Source organism: Zophobas morio, unplaced genomic scaffold (genome assembly GCF_036711695.1).
Source record: "Zophobas morio isolate AGI-343-1 ecotype UQ-CSIRO unplaced genomic scaffold, CSIRO_AGI_Zmor_V1 ptg000041l, whole genome shotgun sequence".
In the NCBI taxonomy this organism is placed as follows: domain Eukaryota; kingdom Metazoa; phylum Arthropoda; class Insecta; order Coleoptera; family Tenebrionidae; genus Zophobas; species Zophobas morio.
Window position 1 is genome coordinate 1,899,931 of NW_026972146.1, and position 22,111 is coordinate 1,922,041.

Below are 22,111 nucleotides of genomic sequence, written 5' to 3' on the forward strand. Positions count from 1 at the left end.
TGGAAGAATTTACCGTTTTAAACATGTTTTAAGTTTCTTGTTCTGAAAAGGCAACTACATATACATATTAAGAAAAAACGACAAAGTATAAGCCCCGCCCACCCGCCCTGTCTCAATTGTGATGATCCTTTTTATTCTTAGAAACTTAAAACACGTTTAAAATTCCAAATTTTCGTAAAGAAATAAGGATTTTGCAATTAGGCTCCGCCCCTCGATCTGACAACGAATGAAAAATTCAGCACGATTGAGATCGAGACGGATGGGTGGGGCTTCTCTTTTTTTTTTTTTTTTTCATTATTACAGGTAGCTTTTTTTGTGTAACACGATTACTTCGAGTCCGGGGCGGGTATTGGTGAGGCCTAATCTTTGGCTTTTTTTCTTTATATATATACATAGTATTCTTTGAACAATACGATACTCACAATTATGTTTTTCATTTCTCGTAGAGAAATAATTATTTTGCTGTTAACCTCTGCCTTCTTGCCTCACGACGAATAAAAAAATTCATCACAATTGAGATCGGGTGGGTGGGCGGGGCTCCCATTTTGCCTTTTTTTATTAATATGTGTAGATTTATTTCGACAACAAGAAACTTAAAACATGGTTAAAATGGTAAATTTTTGTAGTAATCAAGTTAAATCCTCCACTTTTCTTCTACAACCCCTTTAAATAAGGCAAAAGTTGAACATTAAAGTTACTATCAACGCCAACTTGGCAACGGAGTTTAGAAATGACAATTTTCAGCTCTGAAAGCAACGTCAGCAGCAAGATTATAATTCTCACGTTTAGCCGACGTCTCACACACGTAGAAGACTCGTTTCTGATTTGTCCGCTCATCACGGTTAACTATGACCTCGGTGTGCGTAAGCGGTAGCGACTTACCGCTTACGCGCGTTGATGCTCTGTCCGCAGAATGTGTGTCCCTGGTGATCCGCTTGCGAATTATTAACCCCTTTAAATAGAATTTGTGAGCATCCCAAATTCCCACGTCGGCAACGCCGGCGACGCGGATCGCGGCTTGAACCCTCCTCCACTTAATTGCACGGCCCGCAATAATTAATAATCTTCGTCCCGCCACGACGTGTGGGCGTCTCGCAAAAAAGCAGTATGTGCGTTGCAATAACCAATTATTGAAGACTGAATTTAATGGCAATAATTACGAACGACAGACGTTCTCGACCGCCCCATCTCCAGCGTTAGAGGCCCGCAGCCTTGGACTCGCCAAATGCTCTCGTTAATCTGCATCTCATTTTAACCTTTTGCACTTATACTTTGCATGTCTCATGGCCGAAAGCAAGCGTTTTACGAAAGCGTGCGTTGTGATGTTTGCAGGAACTGAAAGAAAGCTTCAATTATGGACTGTTCTGCCCCCCGGAGAACGGCAAGGCCGGAAAATTCCTGGACGAGGAGCGGCGGCTGGGAGATTACCCGTTCAACGGACCCGTGGGCTACCTGGAGGTGGGTATCGTAGCACGAAAATCCAGCTCTGAGGGTGTTGTTACAGCTGAAGTACAAAAGGCGGGTCTACAAGATGATGTCCTTGGACGAGAAGCAGCTGAAGAGCCTGCACACGAGGGCCAACCTGCGGAGGTTCCTGGACTACGTGCACAACGGGCAAGTCGAGAAGATCACGAAGATGTGCTCGAAGGGGCTGGATCCGAACTTCCACTGCCAAGACTCAGGTGGTAAGTACCACCCCCGACACACTAACTTTTGTTAACGCTAGTGTTGCAGAAACGCCCCTGACGCTCGCCACCGGCATCAAAAAACCCTCAAAAGTCCTCATCGCCCTCGTCAACGGCGGCGCCCTCCTGGACTACCGCACCAGGGACGGCTCCACCGCCATGCACCGCTCCGTCGAGCACAAGTCCCTCGAGGCCATGAAGACCCTGCTCGAGCTCGGCGCCTCGCCCAACTACAAGGACGGCAAGGGCCTCACCCCCCTGTACCTCACGGTCACCCACAACGCCGACCCGGCCTTCACGGAGACGCTGCTCCACGACCACGCCGGCACGGGCGCGCAGGACCTGCAGGGCTGGCAGGAGGTGCACCAGGCGTGCAAGACCGGCATGATGCAGCACCTGGAGCACTTGCTCTTCTACGGCGCCGACATGAACTCCCGCAACGCCTCCGGCAACACGCCGCTGCACGTGTGCGCGGTCAACAACCAGGAGTCCTGCGCCAGGCAACTCCTGTTCCGGGGGGCGGACCGAGGCGCCCTCAACTACGCCAACCAGACGCCGGGACAGGTGGCGGTGATCGCGGGCAACATGGAGCTGGCGGAGATCATCCAGAACTACAGGCAGGAGGACGTCGGTGAGTTGGACTGAAGTTGGGAGTTGCATGGTTGCATCTTGTGCAGCACGTGGTTGGTCTTGCGGGTGGTGCAGTATGATTGGTGTTCCAGCGGTTTCTTTTTTTCGAAAAAGTTGGCACCTGGAACTCGCCGAGACAGTTTTTTAGTGATTTTTGACCGATTTTTGACTACTCCAAATCATACTGGAGCATTTACTACTTATTTTTGCATGGACTGTTTTTGAGTGGCTATTTTTAACATCCTTTTTTACGTCAATTTTCATATTTTGTTCATACAGGAACCAACAGTGAAAAGCGTACAGGTGAATCTTAGAAAGCAGGCAACAGTTCTAAATTTTTTCATTCAAAGAAAGCTGGTTATTTTTAGATTTTAATGTTGGTTTACGCTTTGTGTGATCGTTTCGTTGTCTGTACAGGGTTGTCACTAAGTACCCACGATTGTTGTTCGAGTATCATATACAAAGTTATTTTCAACTTTGATTTTAGTGACTCACCCTGTATTTAATTTCGTGACGTTCGCTTTTATTTTCTTAACGTACGACGTGTACTGAGCATAGAGAATGTGGAAAGTTACATTTGTCCAAATTTGCCGCTCTACTTTATATTAAACATTACTATCGGCAATAAAGTGACAGGTTACGTCCTTTTGACACTTATAGCGCATGTTTCGACAAGGCGGCAAACGTTAAATCATTTGTGGACACTCAGATTTTTTTGCTATTTTTTGCAATGAGGATGTGAGATAGCCAGCTTTTGTAAATACTTTATTTAAACACAAAATTATATATCGGGTGTTCTTCCTAGTGAATTGTTTACGTTTTTTTTTCAACACGTATACAGATATTTGAAATATTTTTGATTGCTGATTTTTAAAGCTTTTTTTCAGTATTTTTATTTCCTGCCAAAGTGAGGCTTAGTTGCATTTCATTTTTGATCATTATTTTAATAAATGCTTGAAAATCATATAATTGCTTGTGTGGAACAAAAATGTATAGGCCCTTATGGTTTAATAAATTAAACTCCTACATTATCATACAGTTTCATAATCGTAAATAATATTGGTGCCAGAATAACGGGGATAACGATTTTTTGCCGAAAGTTTCGAGGAGCGAGGTCTAAAAATTGACAGTTTTTTATTATTCGAACCAAGATTATCTACTACATAACCTCAATCGTAAATCACTCACACTTTAGAGTAAAATTAAATAAATAACAATACATTTTACTCAAATAACTCGTACATGATAAGATTATAAATTACAAAACAATCTACAATGACACCATTTAAAAAATTAAAACAACTAAAGTATGCAACCAGTAAAACCTAAAACAAATCCTGTGTACTCTCTATTAATTCAGAGTTCTTGAAGTTAAATACTGAGGTGGAATCGACTAATTAATTACCTAGACTATCTGTATTAGAAACCACAGGTTTTAATGTGTCTTTCCTCGAAACTGTTAGCAAAAAATCGTGCTTTGTTTTCGCTTTGTCCAACACCTCCGTTATCCTGCCACTAATTTAAAGATATTGGACATGATCCCTAATACAATATAAATCATATTGTTCCAAAACCTCGAAAGCCGGAGTGACTTCTCAGTTTTCGTAGTTTTGGAGTAGTACCATCTCTCAATTGCTCGTGGTACCCAAAAATCAGTTCCGAGCTCGGTAAGCCACCTCCACGAGAAAAGTGCAAGCCTGTCCGAACCGGTATTTTTCTCGCTCTGTTGAACCTCAATGTTAGTTAGCCCCGAATTAGAACCCACCTCCAAAAACCAGGTGCGAGGTAACTTATCTGTCTGTTTAAGTGTAGCCGTGCAACCATGTGACGCCGTATAGCGATTATAACCGCACACTTCTAGATCTCTAGCGTTAATATTTCAGTCCCGTACCGCGGCCCACCCAGCTATAACCCGAAGCGTAGGTCCGCCATAGGATGGCTGAACAGAGCCCCCTCCATGACCACCCTAGCCCTACCTCCAAGTCCCTGTCCCAGCGACCGCTCCTCGGCCCCTTTCAGCTCGGCCAGCTCGAGTCTGAGCGATAGCAGCAGCGCTCCACCGGGCCACGAGACCGATACCGCCAGCATCGTCACAGGTATTCCACCCTGTATAGTAGAGGCGTGTCGAGCGCACCCGAACGCTCTCGGACGCGCTCGAGACGGTTCTACTGTATGTCTAACCTAACCGGAGCGCGACCTAACCGAACTCGGTTAAGTCGCGGCCCGCCGCTTTGTGCATGTTGAGTGGGCATTAGGGAATGGCTCGTGATTGGTCGGCGGGTGCGTGACGTCACGGACACGCGGCCAATGCCACCGCGCTAGCAGATACCCATGAGCATAAAACTGCACGTTTTACAAATGATGTGATGTTACTCAGTGCTCGCACTGGGTGTTGCAGATAAGAGTTTGGGGGATGCGAGCGATATCATCAGCGACAGCTCGGGGGTGGGCACGGCCAACTCGGACACGACTTACTTGGCGGCCCCGGGGACGGTGGTGGTCTGCATAGAGTCGTACTCGGCGCAGGAGGACGGCCACATCAGCATCAGGGAGGGGGACATCCTCGAAGGTAATTCGTGACACTTTATTTGTACAAGTACGTCATTTGTTAAAATGGGAAACATCAAGGGACTGAGGTTTGACCCTCGCACTACTCCTTACGTCCTGAGAAAATACACCAAGCCGGCCCTGGTCATATAATGAAATAAGGCTTATTCGCTTTAATTCGTTGTTGTTCATTCAATTATTGTAATCACATCATCATCAAAACCAGTAACTCGGTAACCTTGACGTCAAGGTGTGGATGTTGGTGCCCGAGGACTTCACTAAAAAATTATGATTGTTGTATATGTTTGTTCGTGTCATCGCATTATTTTGACTTTAAGGACAACAACCAATGTAGTTTTTTTTGAATAAATTTGTCGTCCAATATATGCGAAATGTAACCTTACTCACCACGTTTCTGCTTGGACATGGTTCGTGTTTCTTTTGGAATTGTTAATACGGGAATTAAAAAACATTAAATCATTCTTCGTTCTTGTGTCCAGTGACAGGTACCACCGACGACGGTCTTCTCGAAGGGGTGCCGCGAAGCGGCGGCAACAAAACCGGCCTCTTCCCCGCCCACTGCGTCCAAGAAGTCCGCCTCCGCCACAACATCCAAGCGCCCATGATGGTAGCCCGGGACGCCCGACAACCACCCAGCAAGAGCAACGGCCGCGTGTTGGGCAGGCGGGAGAACACGTCGAAGCACTTCGCCACGGCTCCCCGTTTAAAGAAAACGTAAGACTCCTCTTTGAGTACCTTCAGTACTACAACGATTTTCTCCAGCTACGGGGACAGCGAACCCCGCACCGTCGTTCTCCACCGCGGCAAGAAAGGCTTCGGTTTCATCCTCCGCGGCGCCAAAGCCACCTCCCCCCTCATGGAGCTCACCCCCTCCGAGAAGTGCCCCGCGCTGCAGTACCTCGACGACGTGGACCCCGGCGGCGTGGCCGACATGGCCGGCCTCAAGAAAGGCGACTTTCTCCTCGCCATCAACTCCGAGGACGTCTCGTCGGCGTCGCACGAGCACGTGGTGGACCTCATCCGCAAGTCGGGCGACCTGGTGCAGATGACTGTGATGAGTCTGGCGCCGCCTGCCGCTACTATGCCCATGAGCAAGAGCAGCATCCTGCCGGGGAACGCGGACGTGCCCTTGAGTCGGCAGTACGCGACGCTGCCGAGGAAGATGGGTAACTCGTGCGGGACGTTGGGTCGGTCGACGCAAGCACCGCTGCCGCCGCGGCGCGACCCCAAGACTACGTTGAGCGTCGGGCGGGCGCGGGCTAAGAGCATGGTGGCGGGGCTAGAGGGCGCAGAGAAAGAAGAGACTGAAGACATAACGAAATCGAGCTCCGCCGAGTCGATACACCAGATGACCCCAGGAGGTACCGGCAACTCCACGCCCGTGCAGATCCGCACGGCTTCCATCCGCCAGCGGCCGTCGTCGAGCCGCATCACCTCGGCGGAGTTGGAGGAGCTGTTCCAGCGGCAGCGGGAAGGGGACGTCAAGCACAAGTACAACTCGCTGATGAGTACTTCGCGCTTTCACGGGTCCAACACGCTGACGCATCCGTCGTCGCCGGGGAAGAACCGGGTCTACGCCAGTGTCGCTGAGATGAAGCGCAAGAACAAGAACTCGAAGGTGCGCTTCTCGAGCGGGTTGGCGGGGACGGGGGAGCTCCACCGGGATTTCCACAGTACGCCGGATTTGGCGCAGGAGGTGTCGATGTTGCTGAATAGCAAGCATCATAGGAGCCAGGAGGACTTGGCGCTGTTGAGTAGTAGAGCGTTACCGCCGCCGAACCACCCGCCACCGCCGCCTCCACCCACGGTCCAAGTAGTGAAAGTGGAAGTGTCGAGAGGGGGACAGTCGGAGTACGACTCTCTGAGTAAAGATAGCCTTGAAGAGAACGTGGTCTCGTCGTTCAAACCCACCACTAGCGCCAAGTTGTATGCGTCTCCCGAAGACATGAAGACCGTAGGTTACAGGTCGAAGAGTTTACCGTCGCATTCGTCGAGGCCCCACGTGAGGAAGTCGCACAGCATGAGGACTAACTACTCCACGTTTAAACCAACGCATGCGTCGAGTCCCGCTACCAAGAGTACCAACGCGAATACGTATGCACAACCCATTAGGGCCTCGAGGTCACACTCGACTGCAGGTACGTTCATGGTCGAAATAATCGCCGGAGACTCATGATGTGTTTAGGTACTCGTGAGAGGCGGAGGAAACTCAGCTCGAGTAAATCTGCGTCGAACGTGACTCACACTGCTCAAGGAACCGCCCCGCCTATACCAGAACCGGACTATAGTTGCAGCGAATCGGAAAGAGAGAGCGAAGAAGAATCAAAGGACCACACGATGGTACCGAGGTTGCCCCAAACAGTACACCTCCAACAAGTCGAGAATAGCGGAAACAGTAATACCAGGTAAATCAACGTGTTTATTTTTCTAAAAAAACGTACAGATCAGCACGGTTCTGGGTCTTTCTTGGGGTCGGTTTCGTCGCAACCTTTTGGTTTTTCCTTACACAAGAACTGTCCCTCCCAGAATTTTATATATTCGGCTTTGCGTTTCTCTCGTCGTTCGAAGTACTCAGGGTACTGTGCTTTTTCTAACGGGTGCCAATAATCCAGGACCCAGTCAGGTGGTACTACCTCGCGCTGGTACGCACTACCACCTGGAGAGTTCACGAATTGCTTCACATGCCAGTGTTGTTTATGGAAAAGTTCGTCTTCTCCTTCTTCCAAAAGGTGTCTAGCCACTGCCATGTCTTTGACGTCTTTGTGTTGGTCAAAACGGTCCCGCATGGTAACCGCGTAGTACCTATAGACGTCTCTCCGGTCGTACCACGATTCAAGATTCCTTAGCGCTTTCTTGTACAACCTTTTGACTCTTTGAACGTGCGAAACTAAACCCGTAGGCACAGACATCCCGTCAAATATAAAACTGTCAACAAGTCGCTTCCTTGGTAACGAGCACGGTCTTCATGATTGTCGTTTTTGTCCAGTGGGAGCAGCTCGGGCAGCAGTTCCATGCCGCACAGCTTCAGCGTGGAAGAAATCCAAAAAGGAAAGTCGTTGCTGAAGTCTTCCAAGTCTTATCCTGAAGACTTCTTGAAGAAACAGAACGAACTAGCGATCGCAACCATAGAAGACGGAGACAACAGTTCCTCTGGAGTGAGTTCCGACCAAGAAGTGCCAAGCGGGAACGAAACCTTGAACGCCCAAGAACACAACAGCATGACCCTACCATCGCCGAAAACCCAGCGACAACACACAGGTGAGACCTCCGCATAGTGATTGCGCTTCGGTGCTGAGTGTGTCGTTCGTAGGTCTGTTGTCTCGGCACGCCGTGTCGCTGGCGCAGCTGCCGCCGCCGATCGAGGGCGACGGCGACGAGAAGGAGGACTTCTGCCTGCCCCCGCCGCCCGAGTTCGGGGGCGGCAACAGCTGCGTGGAGCACGGGCCGGAGGCCGTGTTGGCGCCGCCGCCGCAGTTCAGCGACAACCGCCAGGTGACCAGAGTTCGGATCGTGGGGACGGTGCCGAAGCCGGGGCCCCCGGTCGGCGGCGCTCAACCCAAAGCGAAGCAGGGAAGGCTGCACAGTCAGTGACGTACCGAGACGAATTTTTGATAATTTTCTAAATCACAGATAGTGCGCCGCTAGCGAATAATTCCGTCATGATCCATTATCATTATTCAACTCATCCTGCCAAAATATTCATAAATCGATATTTTTGAAATTATAATGTTGTACTGTGGTAATTTTAAGTATATTTATCGTTTTTGTTCTCTCGCGGTATCTATGAATTTTATCATGTCTGTCTGTATTTAGTGGCCTAAGTATTGTGTATTATTTCGTGTAAATTCTGCTCAATTCATGGATTGCCTAATGTAAATATTTTTTTAATGGTAATTGAGGGGAACAGTTTTTGTATGATGTGGTTTGTACATTAACTGTGCTTTTTATTCGAACTATCTCGGGGTAGTTTTGATAAAAATTATGCACGTATGACGTGTGCCATATGTACGTGTGCATGTACCAGTGTTTACTGAAATTTTAAGCGGATTTTCGTAGACACTGTGTGTGATTATTACTATTCGCTCGTCGCCTGTATTTAATATTTATTGTACCGGTACACTTTGTTTCCGTATGGAATAGTAATAATCGTGTGTTTATCCCGATCGAACGTGGCTGTTTTCAGTTTTTCCTTCAGAATCTCGTAAATTAATATTAGGTGATAATTACATAATTCTCGTTACAGCAGAAGACATTTTATTCCACTAAATTGTAAAAGAATATTATTACTATAAGACATCTTTTAACGTTATAGTAATTCATTCTTTTATACCTTAAATTTTTAACTTGTATAACATTTTCCGTTACTCGTTCAACTGAGAAATCATATAGTCACGATTATCTCATTAAATGTATCTACCACCGTATTTTTTTCTGTGTGATATTAAAGTTAAACGCAGTGGGCAAACGAAAGAAGTGTTTCAATAAAATCGAGTTTTCCCGCTTTGCAGGTTTTCGACCCACTGCGCAACTCATTAAGTTGTCTTTTATTTGTCACTCGTTAACCATTAGATCCCATTAATTTTCCTATTTAAAAAATGTAATGCTTAATAACTAGGCAGACCACTGCATGTAGAGATATGTAAAAATAAAACTGATTGTTTTTGCACTTTATTACAAATACGCAACCAACAAATGTGTTATGGAAATATAACTTTTTTGTACATATTTAATAATAAATTTATGATAAGATTAAACTGTGTTTTGTTATATTCATATTTATTCGGGTGTAAGGTTCATACAAATAGGGAAACTTTTATTTATTTCGTCCCAGAACTTCATTCTTTCTATATCCGGATCCACTCCGTCTTTCAACTCTGTATCTATCTCCAAATAGTTGAGGCAATCCTGTCCCACTGGGCGCCACTCACAATCCAAGAGGGAATTTTTCTCAGGAACGGGACTACCACACCTGGCAAAGTTTGCCCACATCTTGACAAACCGACGAACGCATTTCTCCTCAATCGTCCCTTTTTTTAACCCCCTCGCTTGTATTTTAAACAAATAGGACATGCAATCGCCGTGGGCAGCCCCTATAAACACAATTAACTTTGCTCCAACTATAACTAATCACGGCAGCCCCGTAGCTAGAAAACTTATTCAGGGGGGGCAAGTTTGTCGACAGAGGGGGCTTCATGTAAATATTTATATTTTAATAATACACTCAGATAACTATTTTATTTTTTCTGAGTTTTTATATTTGAAAGAACATTAAAATAATTGGAAACGTCGATTTTTCACGCTAAATTTTCGTAAAAACCTGTCGAAGTCCAAAAAATTAGTACGGTACTTGGTTAAAATGCTGGTTAAAACAGAGAATGTAGATTCACAAACAGCTGTACTGCATCCAAAAATTTGTGTAGTGACCATATAGGTAACATCCAATTTGTTTGAGTTTATTTTTTTGCATGTTTAGTACATATTTTAAAAATCCGACTTCGAAACCAAATATTTCGAAAATTTTGGTACGGAACCATGAACTCGTCATGTTTTTTTAAACTCGTCGAGATGTGTATTTCAGAATTTTTTGTCAACTTTAACAAAAGCTCAATTTTTGGAAACCCATATAAAATTTTTGACTTTTCCCAAGCATTTTCGAAAATTACCAAAAGAATTCCTTTGTTCATCTCGATTTCTTCCAAAAATCGTTTTGGATTCAATTTTTTTGAAAATTCTTACATTTTTTGCAGAATCGACGGAAGAAAAATGGCAATTTTTGAGAACCTGTATCAAATTTTTGACTTTTTTCAAGCACATTCGAAATTACCAAAAGGGATTCCTTTATTGATTTCGATCTCCAGATGTTGTTTTTGGTTGTTTTTTCGAAAATTCGTACAATTTTTCCATAATCGCCAAAAGAAATATGGTAATTTTTGAGAAATTTTGAAAATTCGAGCTCGAAACCGAGTATTTCGAAAATTTTGATCCGGAACCATGAACCTGTCATGTTTTTTTAAGCTCGTCCAAATCTATATTTCAGAATTTTTTGTCAACTTTTACGAAAGTTCAATTTTTGAAAACCCATATAAAATTTTTGGCTTTTCTCAAGCATTTTCGAAAATTACCAAAAGAGATTCCTTTGTTCATCTCGATTTCCAGAAATCGTTTTGGATTCAATTTTTTTGAAAATTCTAACTTTTTTTCCAGAATCGACGGGAGAAATATGGCAATTTTTGAGAACCTGTGTCAAATTTTTGACTTCTTTTCAAGCACGTTCGAGATTACCAAAAGGGATTCCTTTATTGATTTCGATCTCCAGATGTTGTTTTTGGTTGTTTTTTCGAAAATGTGTACAATTTTTCCACAATCGCCAAAAGAAATATGGTAATTTTTGAGAAATTTTGAAAATTCGAGCTCGAAACCGAGTATTTCGAAAATTTTGATCCGGAACCATGAACCTGTCATGTTTTTTTAAGCTCGTCCAAATCTATATTTCAGAATTTTTTGTCAACTTTTACGAAAGTTCAATTTTTGAAAACCCATATAAAATTTTTGGCTTTTCTCAAGCATTTTCGAAAATTACCAAAAGAGATTCCTTTGTTCATCTCGATTTCCAGAAATCGTTTTGGATTCAATTTTTTTGAAAATTCTAACTTTTTTTCCAGAATCGACGGGAGAAATATGGCAATTTTTGAGAACCTGTGTCAAATTTTTGACTTTTTTTCAAGCACGTTCGAGATTACCAAAAGGGATTCCTTTATTGATTTCGATCTCCAGATGTTGTTTTTGGTTGTTTTTTCGAAAATGTGTACAATTTTTCCACAATCGCCAAAAGAAATATGGTAATTTTTGAGAAATTTTGAAAATTCGAGCTCGAAACCGAGTATTTCGAAAATTTTGATCCGGAACCATGAACCTGTCATGTTTTTTTAAGCTCGTCCAAATCTATATTTCAGAATTTTTTGTCAACTTTTACGAAAGTTCAATTTTTGAAAACCCATATAAAATTTTTGGCTTTTCTCAAGCATTTTCGAAAATTACCAAAAGAGATTCCTTTGTTCATCTCGATTTCCAGAAATCGTTTTGGATTCAATTTTTTTGAAAATTCTAACTTTTTTTCCAGAATCGACGGGAGAAATATGGCAATTTTTGAGAACCTGTGTCAAATTTTTGACTTCTTTTCAAGCACGTTCGAGATTACCAAAAGGGATTCCTTTATTGATTTCGATCTCCAGATGTTGTTTTTGGTTGTTTTTTCGAAAATGTGTACAATTTTTCCACAATCGCCAAAAGAAATATGGTAATTTTTGAGAAATTTTGAAAATTCGAGCTCGAAACCGAGTATTTCGAAAATTTTGATCCGGAACCATGAACCTGTCATGTTTTTTTAAGCTCGTCCAAATCTATATTTCAGAATTTTTTGTCAACTTTTACGAAAGTTTAATTTTTGAAAACCCATAATAGCTGATAATAGCGCGGGGGGCTTATTTTAACAAAAACAGCGACTTCACGAAAACACAACTCTATTTAGTGATAGTTCACAACGCAATGCCATCCAACATATCTTCGCTAGCGCCACTTAACAACCCTCTCGCACCGCCCCCGTCGTACCAGCCCTTTCTGACCTTCTGCGACCTCAGTTAAATAAAGACAGTGGCGTAGCAGGGGAATTGGTGTTGGCAATGAGGTTCACCGCTAACACCCATATAAAATTTTTGACTTTTCCCAAGCATTTTTAAAAATTATCAAAAGAGACTCCTTTGTTCATCTCGATTTCCAAAAATCGTTTTGGATTCAATTTTTTTGAAAATTCTTACAATTTTTCCAGAATCGACGGAAGAAATATGGCAATTTTTGAAAACCTGTATCAAATTTTTGACTTTTTTCAAGCACGTTCGAGATTACCAAAAGGGATTCCTTTATTGATTTCGATCTCCAGATGTTGTTTTTGGTTTTGTTTGGTTGAAAAGTCGTAAAATTTTTCAGCAATCGCCAAACGAAATGTAATTTTTGAACTTTGAAACCGAATGTTTCGAAAATCTTGATCTGGGACCATCTAGACCTTGTGTTTTTTGATTGAGCTCGTCGAGATCAACATTTCAGATTTTTTTGTGGATTTTTAGTCAACTTCAACAAAAGCTAAATTTTTGAAAATCTATAAAATGTTTATGACTTTTCCCAACCGTTTTCGAAAATTAGCAAAAGGGATCTCTTTATCGATTTCGATCTCCAAATGTTGTTTTTGGTTTTATTTTCTCGAAAATTTGTACAATTTTTCCAAAGCCGCCAAAAGAAATGTAATTTTTGAGAAATTTTGAAATGTCGACTTTGAAACCGAATTTTTCGAAAATCTTGGTCTGGGACCATCAAGACCTTGTGTTTTTGGATTAAGCTCATCGAGATCTACATCTCGGAATTTTTTGTTAATTTCAACAAAAGCTCAATTTTTGAAAATCCATATACATTTTTTGACTTTTCCCAAGCATCTTCGAAAATTAGCAAAAGGGATCTCTTTATTGATTTCGATCTACAGATGTTATTTTTGGTTTTATTTTTTTGATATTTCGTTGAATTTTTCCACAATCGCATAAAGAAATAACTTTTTTTTAAGTCACTTTTGAGATTTTTTAGAAATTTTAGGTAGAACCCAATATTTCGTAAATTTTGCTCCGGGAGCATGAACATGTTTTTCGATTAAGCTCATCGAGATCTATATTTCAGAATTTTTTGTCAACTCTAACAAAAGCTCAATTTTTGAAAACTAAATAAATTTTGACTTTTCTTAGCATTTCCAAAAATTACCGAAAGTCATTCTTTTATTTATTTCAATCTTCAGATGTTGTTTTTGGTTTTATTTGATCGAAAATTTGTAAAATTTTTCTAGAATCGTCAAAAGAAGAGTATAATTTTTGAGAAATTTTAAAAATTCGACTTGGAAACCGAATAGCAGCAAGACCTTATGTTTTTTGACTAAACTCGTCGAGATCTACATCTCAGAATTTTTTGTAGATTTTCAGCCAATTTCAACAAAAGCTCAATTTTTGAAAATCTATAAAAAAAATTTGACTTTTCCCACGCATTTTCGAAAACTAGCAGAAGGGATCTTTTTATTGATTTCGATCTCCAAATGTTTTTTTTTGGTTTTATTTTTTCGAAAATTCGTACAATTTTTCCAGAGCCGCCAAAAGAAATGTAATTTTTCAGAAATTTTGAAATGTCGACTTTGGAACCGAATTTTTGAAAAATCTTGGTCTGGGACCATCAAGACCTTATGTTTTTTGATTAAGCTCATCGAGATCTACATCTCAGAATTTTTTGTCTATTTTTTGTCCATTTCAATAAAAGCTCAATTCTTAGAAAATCCATATAATATTTTTTTATGCGGTCAACATCAACGGTAAGGTGATATTGCCAAATAATATACCCTGTACGAAAATAAAGGTGGGGCGGGTGGGGCCAGTTAATATGCTTCGGCAATCGGCATTATATTGAAATTTTATTACTAATTTGAAATTTATAATGTATAAGTCTTCCAGGGGGGGCAACCACAACTGCTAGGGGGGGCTCAGCCCCCTCTTGCCCCCCCGTAGCTACGGGGCTGAATCACGGGTACCTTTAAAATCTACTTTCACCATTTTCTTGAAAAGGTTATAATCGGTATCGAGCGACACGCGATAGTAGTAGATCGGTTTTTGACTAAATTTTCGATGAAGTTGTAGACTTTGATAAACCCCGTTTATAAAAACAGCGTCACTGAAATACTTCACAAACCATGATTGAACAAATCAAGTACAGTACCCACATTGGTAAAATTAAGACGATCATTTTTGTCCGGTGAGTCTTTCTTGAAATAAAACTGGGCGATTTTTGTATTGAGGTCTTTATGTTGGGTACTCCCTTTGGGAATCCCGTAGTAATAAGGCACCAGATCGTCAAACTCAGTTATGAAGATTTGGTCGTCCATGAAAGCCAGCACACATTCAATGGAACAGTACCCTAGTATCATCGGTACGTGGTTGTAAGTACCACTTTTCAGAATGTCGAGTGGTTCCTGGATTAACAACGCGTCTGGGGTTTTAGCTTCCACGGTTGGCCCCAAGGGGCGTTTGAACGAAGGTGACAGACCCTACATAACTACAATAGGGTAAATTTAAGCAAGTACCAGTACGTACATGTTGGGGCATTTTTTGCTCAGCTATAAGCAACTCCTGCGCTGATACTTCTTGCAACAAAGTTAGAAGTTTTTCGTTGTTGGTTTCGTTACAGCCGAGTTTCTGGACTAAATCCTTCGCGTTGTTAATCCCTCGGGTCCAAGGACACAAAGTAGTACCACTCTGGAGTATGACTTTGTGAAACAAACCTTTAGAGTGTGGCGATAACATCAAGTAGTGAACGGACGCAGCACCAGCACTGTTTCCAAAAAGAGTGACGTTGCAAGGGTCTCCACCGAACTGGTCTATGTTACGCTGAACCCACTTTAAAGCCTCGAGTTGGTCTTTCAAACCCGCGTTTCCGGTTACCCCGAGTGAAGGATCCTCGATCACCAAAAACCCTACAATTTTCTTTCACACATTAATTTTCGTACTCGTGTCGTACCTAAACACGCCACTCTGTAGTTAATCGTAACCAAAACGATATCCTCAGTCATTAAAAACTCAGGTCCGTAGAGTATCCTTCTGGACGAGCCAGTAATAAAAGCGCCACCGTGCACAAACACCATCACCGGTTTTAACTTGTCTTTGTCGCTTTGAAACAACTGAAATTTTGTATGGGTTAAGAACACGCGAGTCAATGGGTACCTGGTGGGTGAAAACGTTCAATACGAGGCAGTCTTCGCAACCCCCGAGTTCTAGTCCAATTCCCTGGAACAAAGTCGGTTGATTTTGAGACAACTAGCCCGATTTTACTTTCCCGGTAACGACCATCTGGAATGAAACGCAACAGTCACCGTCTTTCGTTGCATCGAGAACACCCTTCCACTTTTGGACTGGCTGGGGGGGTTTGAAGCGGAGTTTGCCTGTAGGTGCTGTGGCGTATGGGATCCCCATGAAACTGAAAAACGGTACTCCGTCTATGTCCGCGTCGCATTTTCCTTTGAGTTTGCCTTGTTCTACTGTGACGATGATCTCCGACGTGCTGCGAAGTCGCTGGAAAAACAGATCGCGGCGGCGAAAAAGGGACGTTAGTTTTCTGATGTGAAACATGACAGTAACTATGAAAATTAAAAATTAGTGACATTAAGAATGTTCGCACAGAAAATTTTAACAAAGTGGTGAATCTACAACACTATCGAGTGTAAAAAAAGGTACTTATAGTTGTACCAACAGGTACAGGATGGCCTCTGGTAGTACGACGGACCTAATCTGCAAATTGGAGCAAGGCGAGTTGAAAGGTCAAGTCCACAAAGACATCGACGGTCACCCGTTTCTGAGTTTCATGGGTGTTCCGTATGCGAAACCACCGGTGGGTGAACTTCGCTTCAAGCCACCTCGACCACCTGACAAATGGAGCGGAATTTTAGACGCCACCAAGGATGGGAATGTGTGCTATTCCGTCCAGAACGACATTACAGCCCCGGTAAAACCCACCCGCTTGTGAAAACTCTTAAATAACCAAGTTCTAAGACCAAAGGACCGATCCTCTTCGGGTCCGAAGACTGTCTGTTTTTAAATATCTTCACCCGTCAGCTGAATACCGAGAATTTACGACCCGTGATGGTATTCGTCCATGGTGGCGCCTTTGTAAGTGGGTCATCCTCTAGAATCACCTACGGACCGGAGTACCTCATGACGGAAGACATAGTGTTGGTACTAATGAATTACAGACTAGGAGTTTTAGGTGGTTAGACTAGTAGTCTAGACTAGTAGAGTTTAATCAAGTCTTCTACTAGGTTTCTTAACCATAGACGACCCCTCTTTGGAAGCGACGGGTAACGCAGGCCTCAAAGACCAAGTCCAGGCGTTAAAATGGGTCCAAAAAAACATTAAACATTTCGGTGGAGACCCTTCCAACGTCACTATTTTCGGGCAAAGCGCCGGCTCCGTCTCCGTCCACTTCCTAGTTCTGTCTCCACTAACCCAAGGTCTTTTCCACAAAGCCATTATGCAGAGTGGTACCGTCACGTGTCCTTGGTCCCGCGGGAGAGACACCACTCAACAAATAGCACAAGGCTGTAGTTGTATTAACACCAATAAGACCGAAATGTTGCACTGTTTACAGCACACCTCCAAAGAGACTCTTCTCGCTGCCCAGACAAAACTACTTCTTCAAACTGTAGGTGCAGGTGCTAAGGCACCTTTCGGTCCCACTATAGAAGTGGAAAACCCACAGGCTTTAATAACTAAAGAACCTGTGGATCTTATCAAATCGGGTAAATACAATCACGTTCCTTTAATGTTTGGGTACACCGATCTGGAAGGTATCTTGAGCATGATGGACACGGACGCGCAGCTGCAAACGAAGCTGGAAGATCCGGTACCATATTCGTTTAGGTACGACCACGGTAGTGAAGACTTTTTGAAACTAAGAAAGAAGATTAATCAGTTTTACTTTGGGAACGATCAGTCGGATTTTAGAAATAAGGAAGTTGCTTTTAAGGTAGGTACTGCAGGTGGTACTGTTGCATGATAGTGTTGATTTAAGCTCATCACGGATGTTACTTTTCTGCGCGGGATTGTCCAGTCTGCTAAAGCTCACGCCACGACAAGTCAACAACCGGTCTATCTGTATAGAATGTCACTTGATACTGACTTGAACTTCCTCAAGAAAGTTTTACAATTTAAATCCAAAGGTACTATTTAGTTTGTTTTTTTTAAATAAGTGTGAACGTGGTTCCAGGGGTTTGTCATGGTGATGACCTGTTCTATCTTTTTAAACCACAATTTGTCAAATTTAATCCCAAAAGTATTGAGGAAAAATCAATCCGGAGGTTTGTCAGACTGTGGACCAATTTTGCGAGATATGGTGACCCTACTCCTCAGAAAGACACATTATTGAAAACCCACTGGTCTCCCATGACTGATAAAGAGTTTCATTTTCTGGATATTGGAGAAGAACTAGTACCTGGAGTGGATCCAGACCATGCCAGACTACGATTTTGGGACGACATCAGCAAAGGGATTAACGAGAGATATTAAACAATGTCAGACACAGTTTTAGTTTCATTTTTTAAAACCCATACCGTTTGACAGTAACTACTTTTGATTTCTTGACGTCAAAAATGTCACTGATCGGTAAACTAATCCAATATAAAATAACAACCAACGTAGTTATTAACGGTTTTCGTATCATCTAGAAGCACTACGAAGGTACTTATGTCCGACCTGATTTGTATAGTGGAGCAAGGACCGATAAGAGGTCAGATAGAGAGGGACATGGACGGCGACCCATTTTTAAGCTTCCTGGGTATCCCGTATGCAAAACCACCACTGGGAAAACTCCGGTTTAAACCGCCTCAACCGGCAGAAAAGTGGCAGGGAATTCACGACGGTACTAAGGAAGGAAATCCATGTTATTCGTTACAGGTGGACTTTAGAGGCAAAGTAAAGTTCAATCATCAGTAATCACTAATCACAGTCTACAACTTCTAACACCTTTTTAGTTACCGAAGTTTAGGCTCAAGGGTTCGGAAAACTGTCTAGTTTTGAACGTTTTCACCCATCAGGTACCTTTTTCATGGTTTATCCAGTGTTCTAACTTTGTTCCTGTAGCTATTTAAAAGCGGCACGGAGAATCTATGTCCGGTCATGGTCTTCGTCCACGGCGGTGCTTTCATGACCGGCTCGTGCTCCCGAACCACCTTCGGACCCGAGAATTTAATGACCCAGGATATCGTCTTGGTACTAATGAACTACCGACTGGGAGCTTTGGGTTTCCTCTCCATAGACGACTCGTCCTTGCAAGCAACGGGCAACGCCGGCCTTAAGGACCAAGTCCTGGCCTTGAAATGGGTGCAAAAAAACATCAAACAGTTCTGTGGAGACCCTTCCAACGTTACGCTTTTCGGGCAAAGCTCTGGCTCCGCCTCGGTCCACTACCTGGTCTTATCGCCACTAACCAAAGGTAGTTCTAGGTTGTACTTTATAACCTAGACTGACCCGTCGTGTTTAGGTTTGTTCCACAAAGCGATCATGCAAAGTGGTACCGCCACCTGTCCCTGGGCTCGCGGAAGTAACAACCTGGTCGAAATAGCACGCTCTAGTGGTTGCAACCGAAAGAACAAGCGCGAAATCCTCGAGTGTTTGCAAAAAATCAAGGTAAAGCGGCTGATCAAAGCCCAGAATAAAAAGTTTGCTAGGATTTCTGGGCCGGGTGCCCAGGCACATTTTGGGCCGTGCGTGGAAGTAAGAAACCCATCCGCTGTGATCACGCAAGAACCGATGGTGATAATCAATTCGGGGAATTACAACCACGTGCCGTTGATGTTCGGGTATACCAGTTTGGAAGGGATTTTGAACACGTGGGGGACACGCTGTCAGGTCAAGAAGAAACTGAGGGATTTGTTGCCTTATTCGTTCAACTACGACAAGAAGAGTGCGAAATTTCGGGAACTGAATCAGAAGGTTGTTCAGTTTTACTTTGGTAACGATAAGCCGGACCCTAGAAAGAAGGAAATTGTTGCTCAGGTTGGATAATAATCATGGGTATTTAGGTCATAAACTCGTTGTTTAAGCTCTTCACGGATGTCACTTTCCTACGGGGTATTTTCCAGGCCGTCAAAGGTCACGTCAAGACGTGCCAAAAACCGGTTTATTTGTATAGGATGTCGATTGAAAGCGAACTGAACGCCTTCAAAAAAATTTTCAAATATGAATCTAAAGGTACTAGTTTTTTTGTTCGATTGGGGATACAACTGGTTTTTTAGGTGTCTGTCACGGCGATGACGTATGCTACATTTTTAAGACAGAACACACAAAATACAGTGCCAAAAGTTACGAGGATCGATCGATTCGCAGGTTTGTCAAATTGTGGACCAATTTCGCAAAAACTGGTAATCCGATTCCGTCGAACAACGATGAATTATTGACGACCTACTGGTATCCCGCCAGTGAAAAGTATCTTTATTTTTTGGACATTGGGGAAGAATTGATAGCCGACGTGGATCCACCAGACATGAATAGATTAAGGTTTTGGGAGGAACTCAGTAAAGGGATTAAAGAGAAGTACTCGCACACAAGATAGATGCGATTTTAGTGTAAAAATAGAGTGAAATAAACTAGTATAAAACGATGTCATTTGTTATCAGTGCGTCTGTGACTTCTTGACGTTAAAAATGTCAGTGATAGATAAATATTGAAAAATAAATTTTAATTACGCCGGATGATAGACAATTCTGATATTTCAAATGAGCCATCATCTGGTTTGCACGGTGGAGCAAGGCCAATTATTAGGTAAGATGGATAGAGACATGGACGGCAACCCATTCATGAGCTTCCTGAGTATCCCATATGCAAAACCACCCCTGTACCAACGTCGGTTCAGGCCGCCCCGACCCCCCAAAAAATGGCACGGAATTCAAGATGCTACTAAGGGACCAAAGCCATGTTTTTCCTTACAGATGGATATGACCGGCAGGGCAAGTTTTCAGTTTCCACGGATAAAGCTAGCGGGCTCGGAAAACTGTCTGTTTTTGAACGTTTTCACTCATAAGGTACTTCCGTCACGATTCGTACTGGTTCTAACTTTGATTCCATAGCTGTATAAACATGGCTCCGAGAATCTCCGTCCAGTGATGGTGTTCATCCACGGTGGCGCTTTCATAACTGGGTCTATATCTAGGACCACTTTCGGACCCGAGTATCTAATGACTGAAGACATCGTGTTGGTACTAATGAATTACAGACTCGGAGCTTTGGGTTTCTTATCCATTGATGACCCCTCCTTAGAAGCGACAGGGAACGCGGGATTGAAAGACCAAGTCCAGGCTTTGAAATGGGTGCAAAAAAACATCAAACAGTTCTGCGGGGACCCATCCAATGTTACAATTTTCGGGCAAAGCGCTGGGGCCGTCTCTGTCCACTATTTGGTTTTATCGCCACTGACCAAAGGTGAATTTAGGATTTAGTGAAACCTAGACTGACCCGTCGTGTCTAGGTTTGTTCCACAAAGCGATCATGCAAAGTGGTACCGCTACGTGTCCATGGGGTCGTGGGAAAAACGACCTAGCCGAAATAGTACGATCTAGTCATTGCAAAGAAACTGAAAGTGCGAAAGTACTCGAGTTTTTGCAAAGTATGACTGTGCGGCGGTTTTTCAAGGCTCAGAGTAAAAACTACCGTTCGGTTAGGGGACCAGGTGCCCAGGCAGTCTTCGGACCGTGTGTAGAAGTGGAAAATCCTTCAGCTGTGATCACTGAAGAACCGCTCGAGCTTATCAATTCGGGTAATTACAACCAGGTGCCGTTGATGTTCGGCTATACCGACTTGGAAGGTATTCTGGGCACGTGGGGGTCACGCTGTACCATTAAGAAGCGACTGCGAGATCTGTTGCCTTATTCATTCAAGTACGACAAGAACAGCGACGAGTTTCGGGAACTCAGTCAAAAAATCGTCCAGTTTTACTACGGCAAAAATAAACCGAATCCTGGGAAACGCGAAATTTTCGCCCAGGTTTGTAGTAGTTCAGTTGGAAATCCTGAACTGATCGACTAGTTGTTTCAGCTCTGCTCGGACATCACTTTTCTTCGGGGTATTTTCCAGGCTGTCAAAGGTCACGTCAAGACGTGCGAAAAACCCGTTTATTTGTACAGGATGTCGCTCGAGACTAATCTGAACGCCTTCAAAAAATTCCTAAAATATAAATCTAAAGGTACTCTTGACGTGTTTCGGTTAAAAATATAAATAGGTTTCCAGGTGTCTGTCACGGCGATGACATATTCTATATTTTTAAGGCACGATACACAAAATACAAACCTAAAAGTTTGGAGGAAACGTCGATTCGCAGGTTCGTCAAACTGTGGACCAATTTTGCAAGAAATAGTAACCCGACTCCTATGAACAGCGAAAATTTGCTCAAAACCTACTGGTATCCAGCTACAGAAAAGTATCTGCATTTTCTGGACATTGGGACAGAATTAATATGCGACATAGACCCGCCGGAGTTGGATAGAGTAACGTTCTGGGAGCAAATCAGCCAAGAAGTTAATGAAAATTATAACTAATAGAGTTTACATTTTATTGTCAATTATTTTGAAAACACGATATGTTATCAGTGCTTCTGTGACTTCTTGACGT

General features: G+C 43.1%; 5 protein-coding genes across 17 annotated transcripts in view; 3 read left to right on the forward strand and 2 right to left on the reverse strand.

The window, feature by feature from the left end:
* The window catches only part of LOC135141043 (protein shank), a 184,103-nt gene extending 174,684 nt beyond the window's left edge, over positions 1-9,419 (forward strand). For 7 of the 13 annotated variants that reach the window (XM_064071874.1, XM_064071882.1, XM_064071878.1 and 4 more), the window contains 10 exons: positions 1,333-1,458; positions 1,505-1,685; positions 1,735-2,316; positions 4,199-4,411; positions 4,693-4,884; positions 5,363-5,597; positions 5,646-7,021; positions 7,069-7,288; positions 7,870-8,141; positions 8,194-9,419. In XM_064071874.1, the coding sequence (XP_063927944.1) occupies positions 1,333-1,458; positions 1,505-1,685; positions 1,735-2,316; positions 4,199-4,411; positions 4,693-4,884; positions 5,363-5,597; positions 5,646-7,021; positions 7,069-7,288; positions 7,870-8,141; positions 8,194-8,474 (3,678 nt within the window). In that variant the 3' untranslated portion in view covers positions 8,475-9,419. The remainder of the gene's footprint in view (positions 1-1,332; positions 1,459-1,504; positions 1,686-1,734; positions 2,317-4,198; positions 4,412-4,692; positions 4,885-5,362; positions 5,598-5,645; positions 7,022-7,068; positions 7,289-7,869; positions 8,142-8,193) is intronic. The other 6 variants (XM_064071883.1, XM_064071887.1, XM_064071885.1 and 3 more) reach the window with 4 other exon arrangements.
* On the reverse strand, positions 7,290-7,815 carry LOC135141054 (NADH dehydrogenase [ubiquinone] 1 beta subcomplex subunit 9-like). Its single transcript, XM_064071898.1, has one exon. The coding sequence runs from the start codon at positions 7,790-7,792 to the stop codon at positions 7,328-7,330; it is 465 nt and encodes a 154-aa protein (XP_063927968.1). The 5' UTR covers positions 7,793-7,815; the 3' UTR covers positions 7,290-7,327.
* A 166-nt stretch (positions 9,420-9,585) lies between the features above and the next one.
* LOC135141046 (esterase B1-like) lies at positions 9,586-16,116 on the reverse strand. The gene is made up of 7 exons (XM_064071890.1): positions 15,788-16,116; positions 15,680-15,742; positions 15,477-15,636; positions 15,053-15,432; positions 14,683-15,006; positions 14,494-14,641; positions 9,586-9,973 (listed from the first exon to the last, which is right to left on the reverse strand). The coding sequence occupies exons 1-7, from the start codon at positions 16,082-16,084 to the stop codon at positions 9,660-9,662; spliced, it is 1,686 nt and encodes a 561-aa protein (XP_063927960.1). The 5' UTR covers positions 16,085-16,116; the 3' UTR covers positions 9,586-9,659.
* Positions 16,107-18,031, forward strand: LOC135141047 (esterase E4-like). The gene is made up of 6 exons (XM_064071891.1): positions 16,107-16,152; positions 16,208-16,457; positions 16,505-16,718; positions 16,771-17,477; positions 17,523-17,670; positions 17,718-18,031. The coding sequence occupies exons 1-6, from the start codon at positions 16,124-16,126 to the stop codon at positions 18,014-18,016; spliced, it is 1,647 nt and encodes a 548-aa protein (XP_063927961.1). The 5' UTR covers positions 16,107-16,123; the 3' UTR covers positions 18,017-18,031.
* On the forward strand, positions 18,026-22,055 carry LOC135140791 (juvenile hormone esterase-like). The gene is made up of 13 exons (XM_064071468.1): positions 18,026-18,112; positions 18,175-18,421; positions 18,481-18,543; positions 18,590-18,941; positions 18,990-19,504; positions 19,552-19,699; positions 19,744-20,047; positions 20,125-20,131; positions 20,206-20,529; positions 20,575-20,926; positions 20,973-21,487; positions 21,539-21,686; positions 21,731-22,055. The coding sequence occupies exons 2-13, from the start codon at positions 18,194-18,196 to the stop codon at positions 22,036-22,038; spliced, it is 3,264 nt and encodes a 1,087-aa protein (XP_063927538.1). The 5' UTR covers positions 18,026-18,112; positions 18,175-18,193; the 3' UTR covers positions 22,039-22,055.
* Positions 22,056-22,111: the final 56 nt, after the last annotated feature.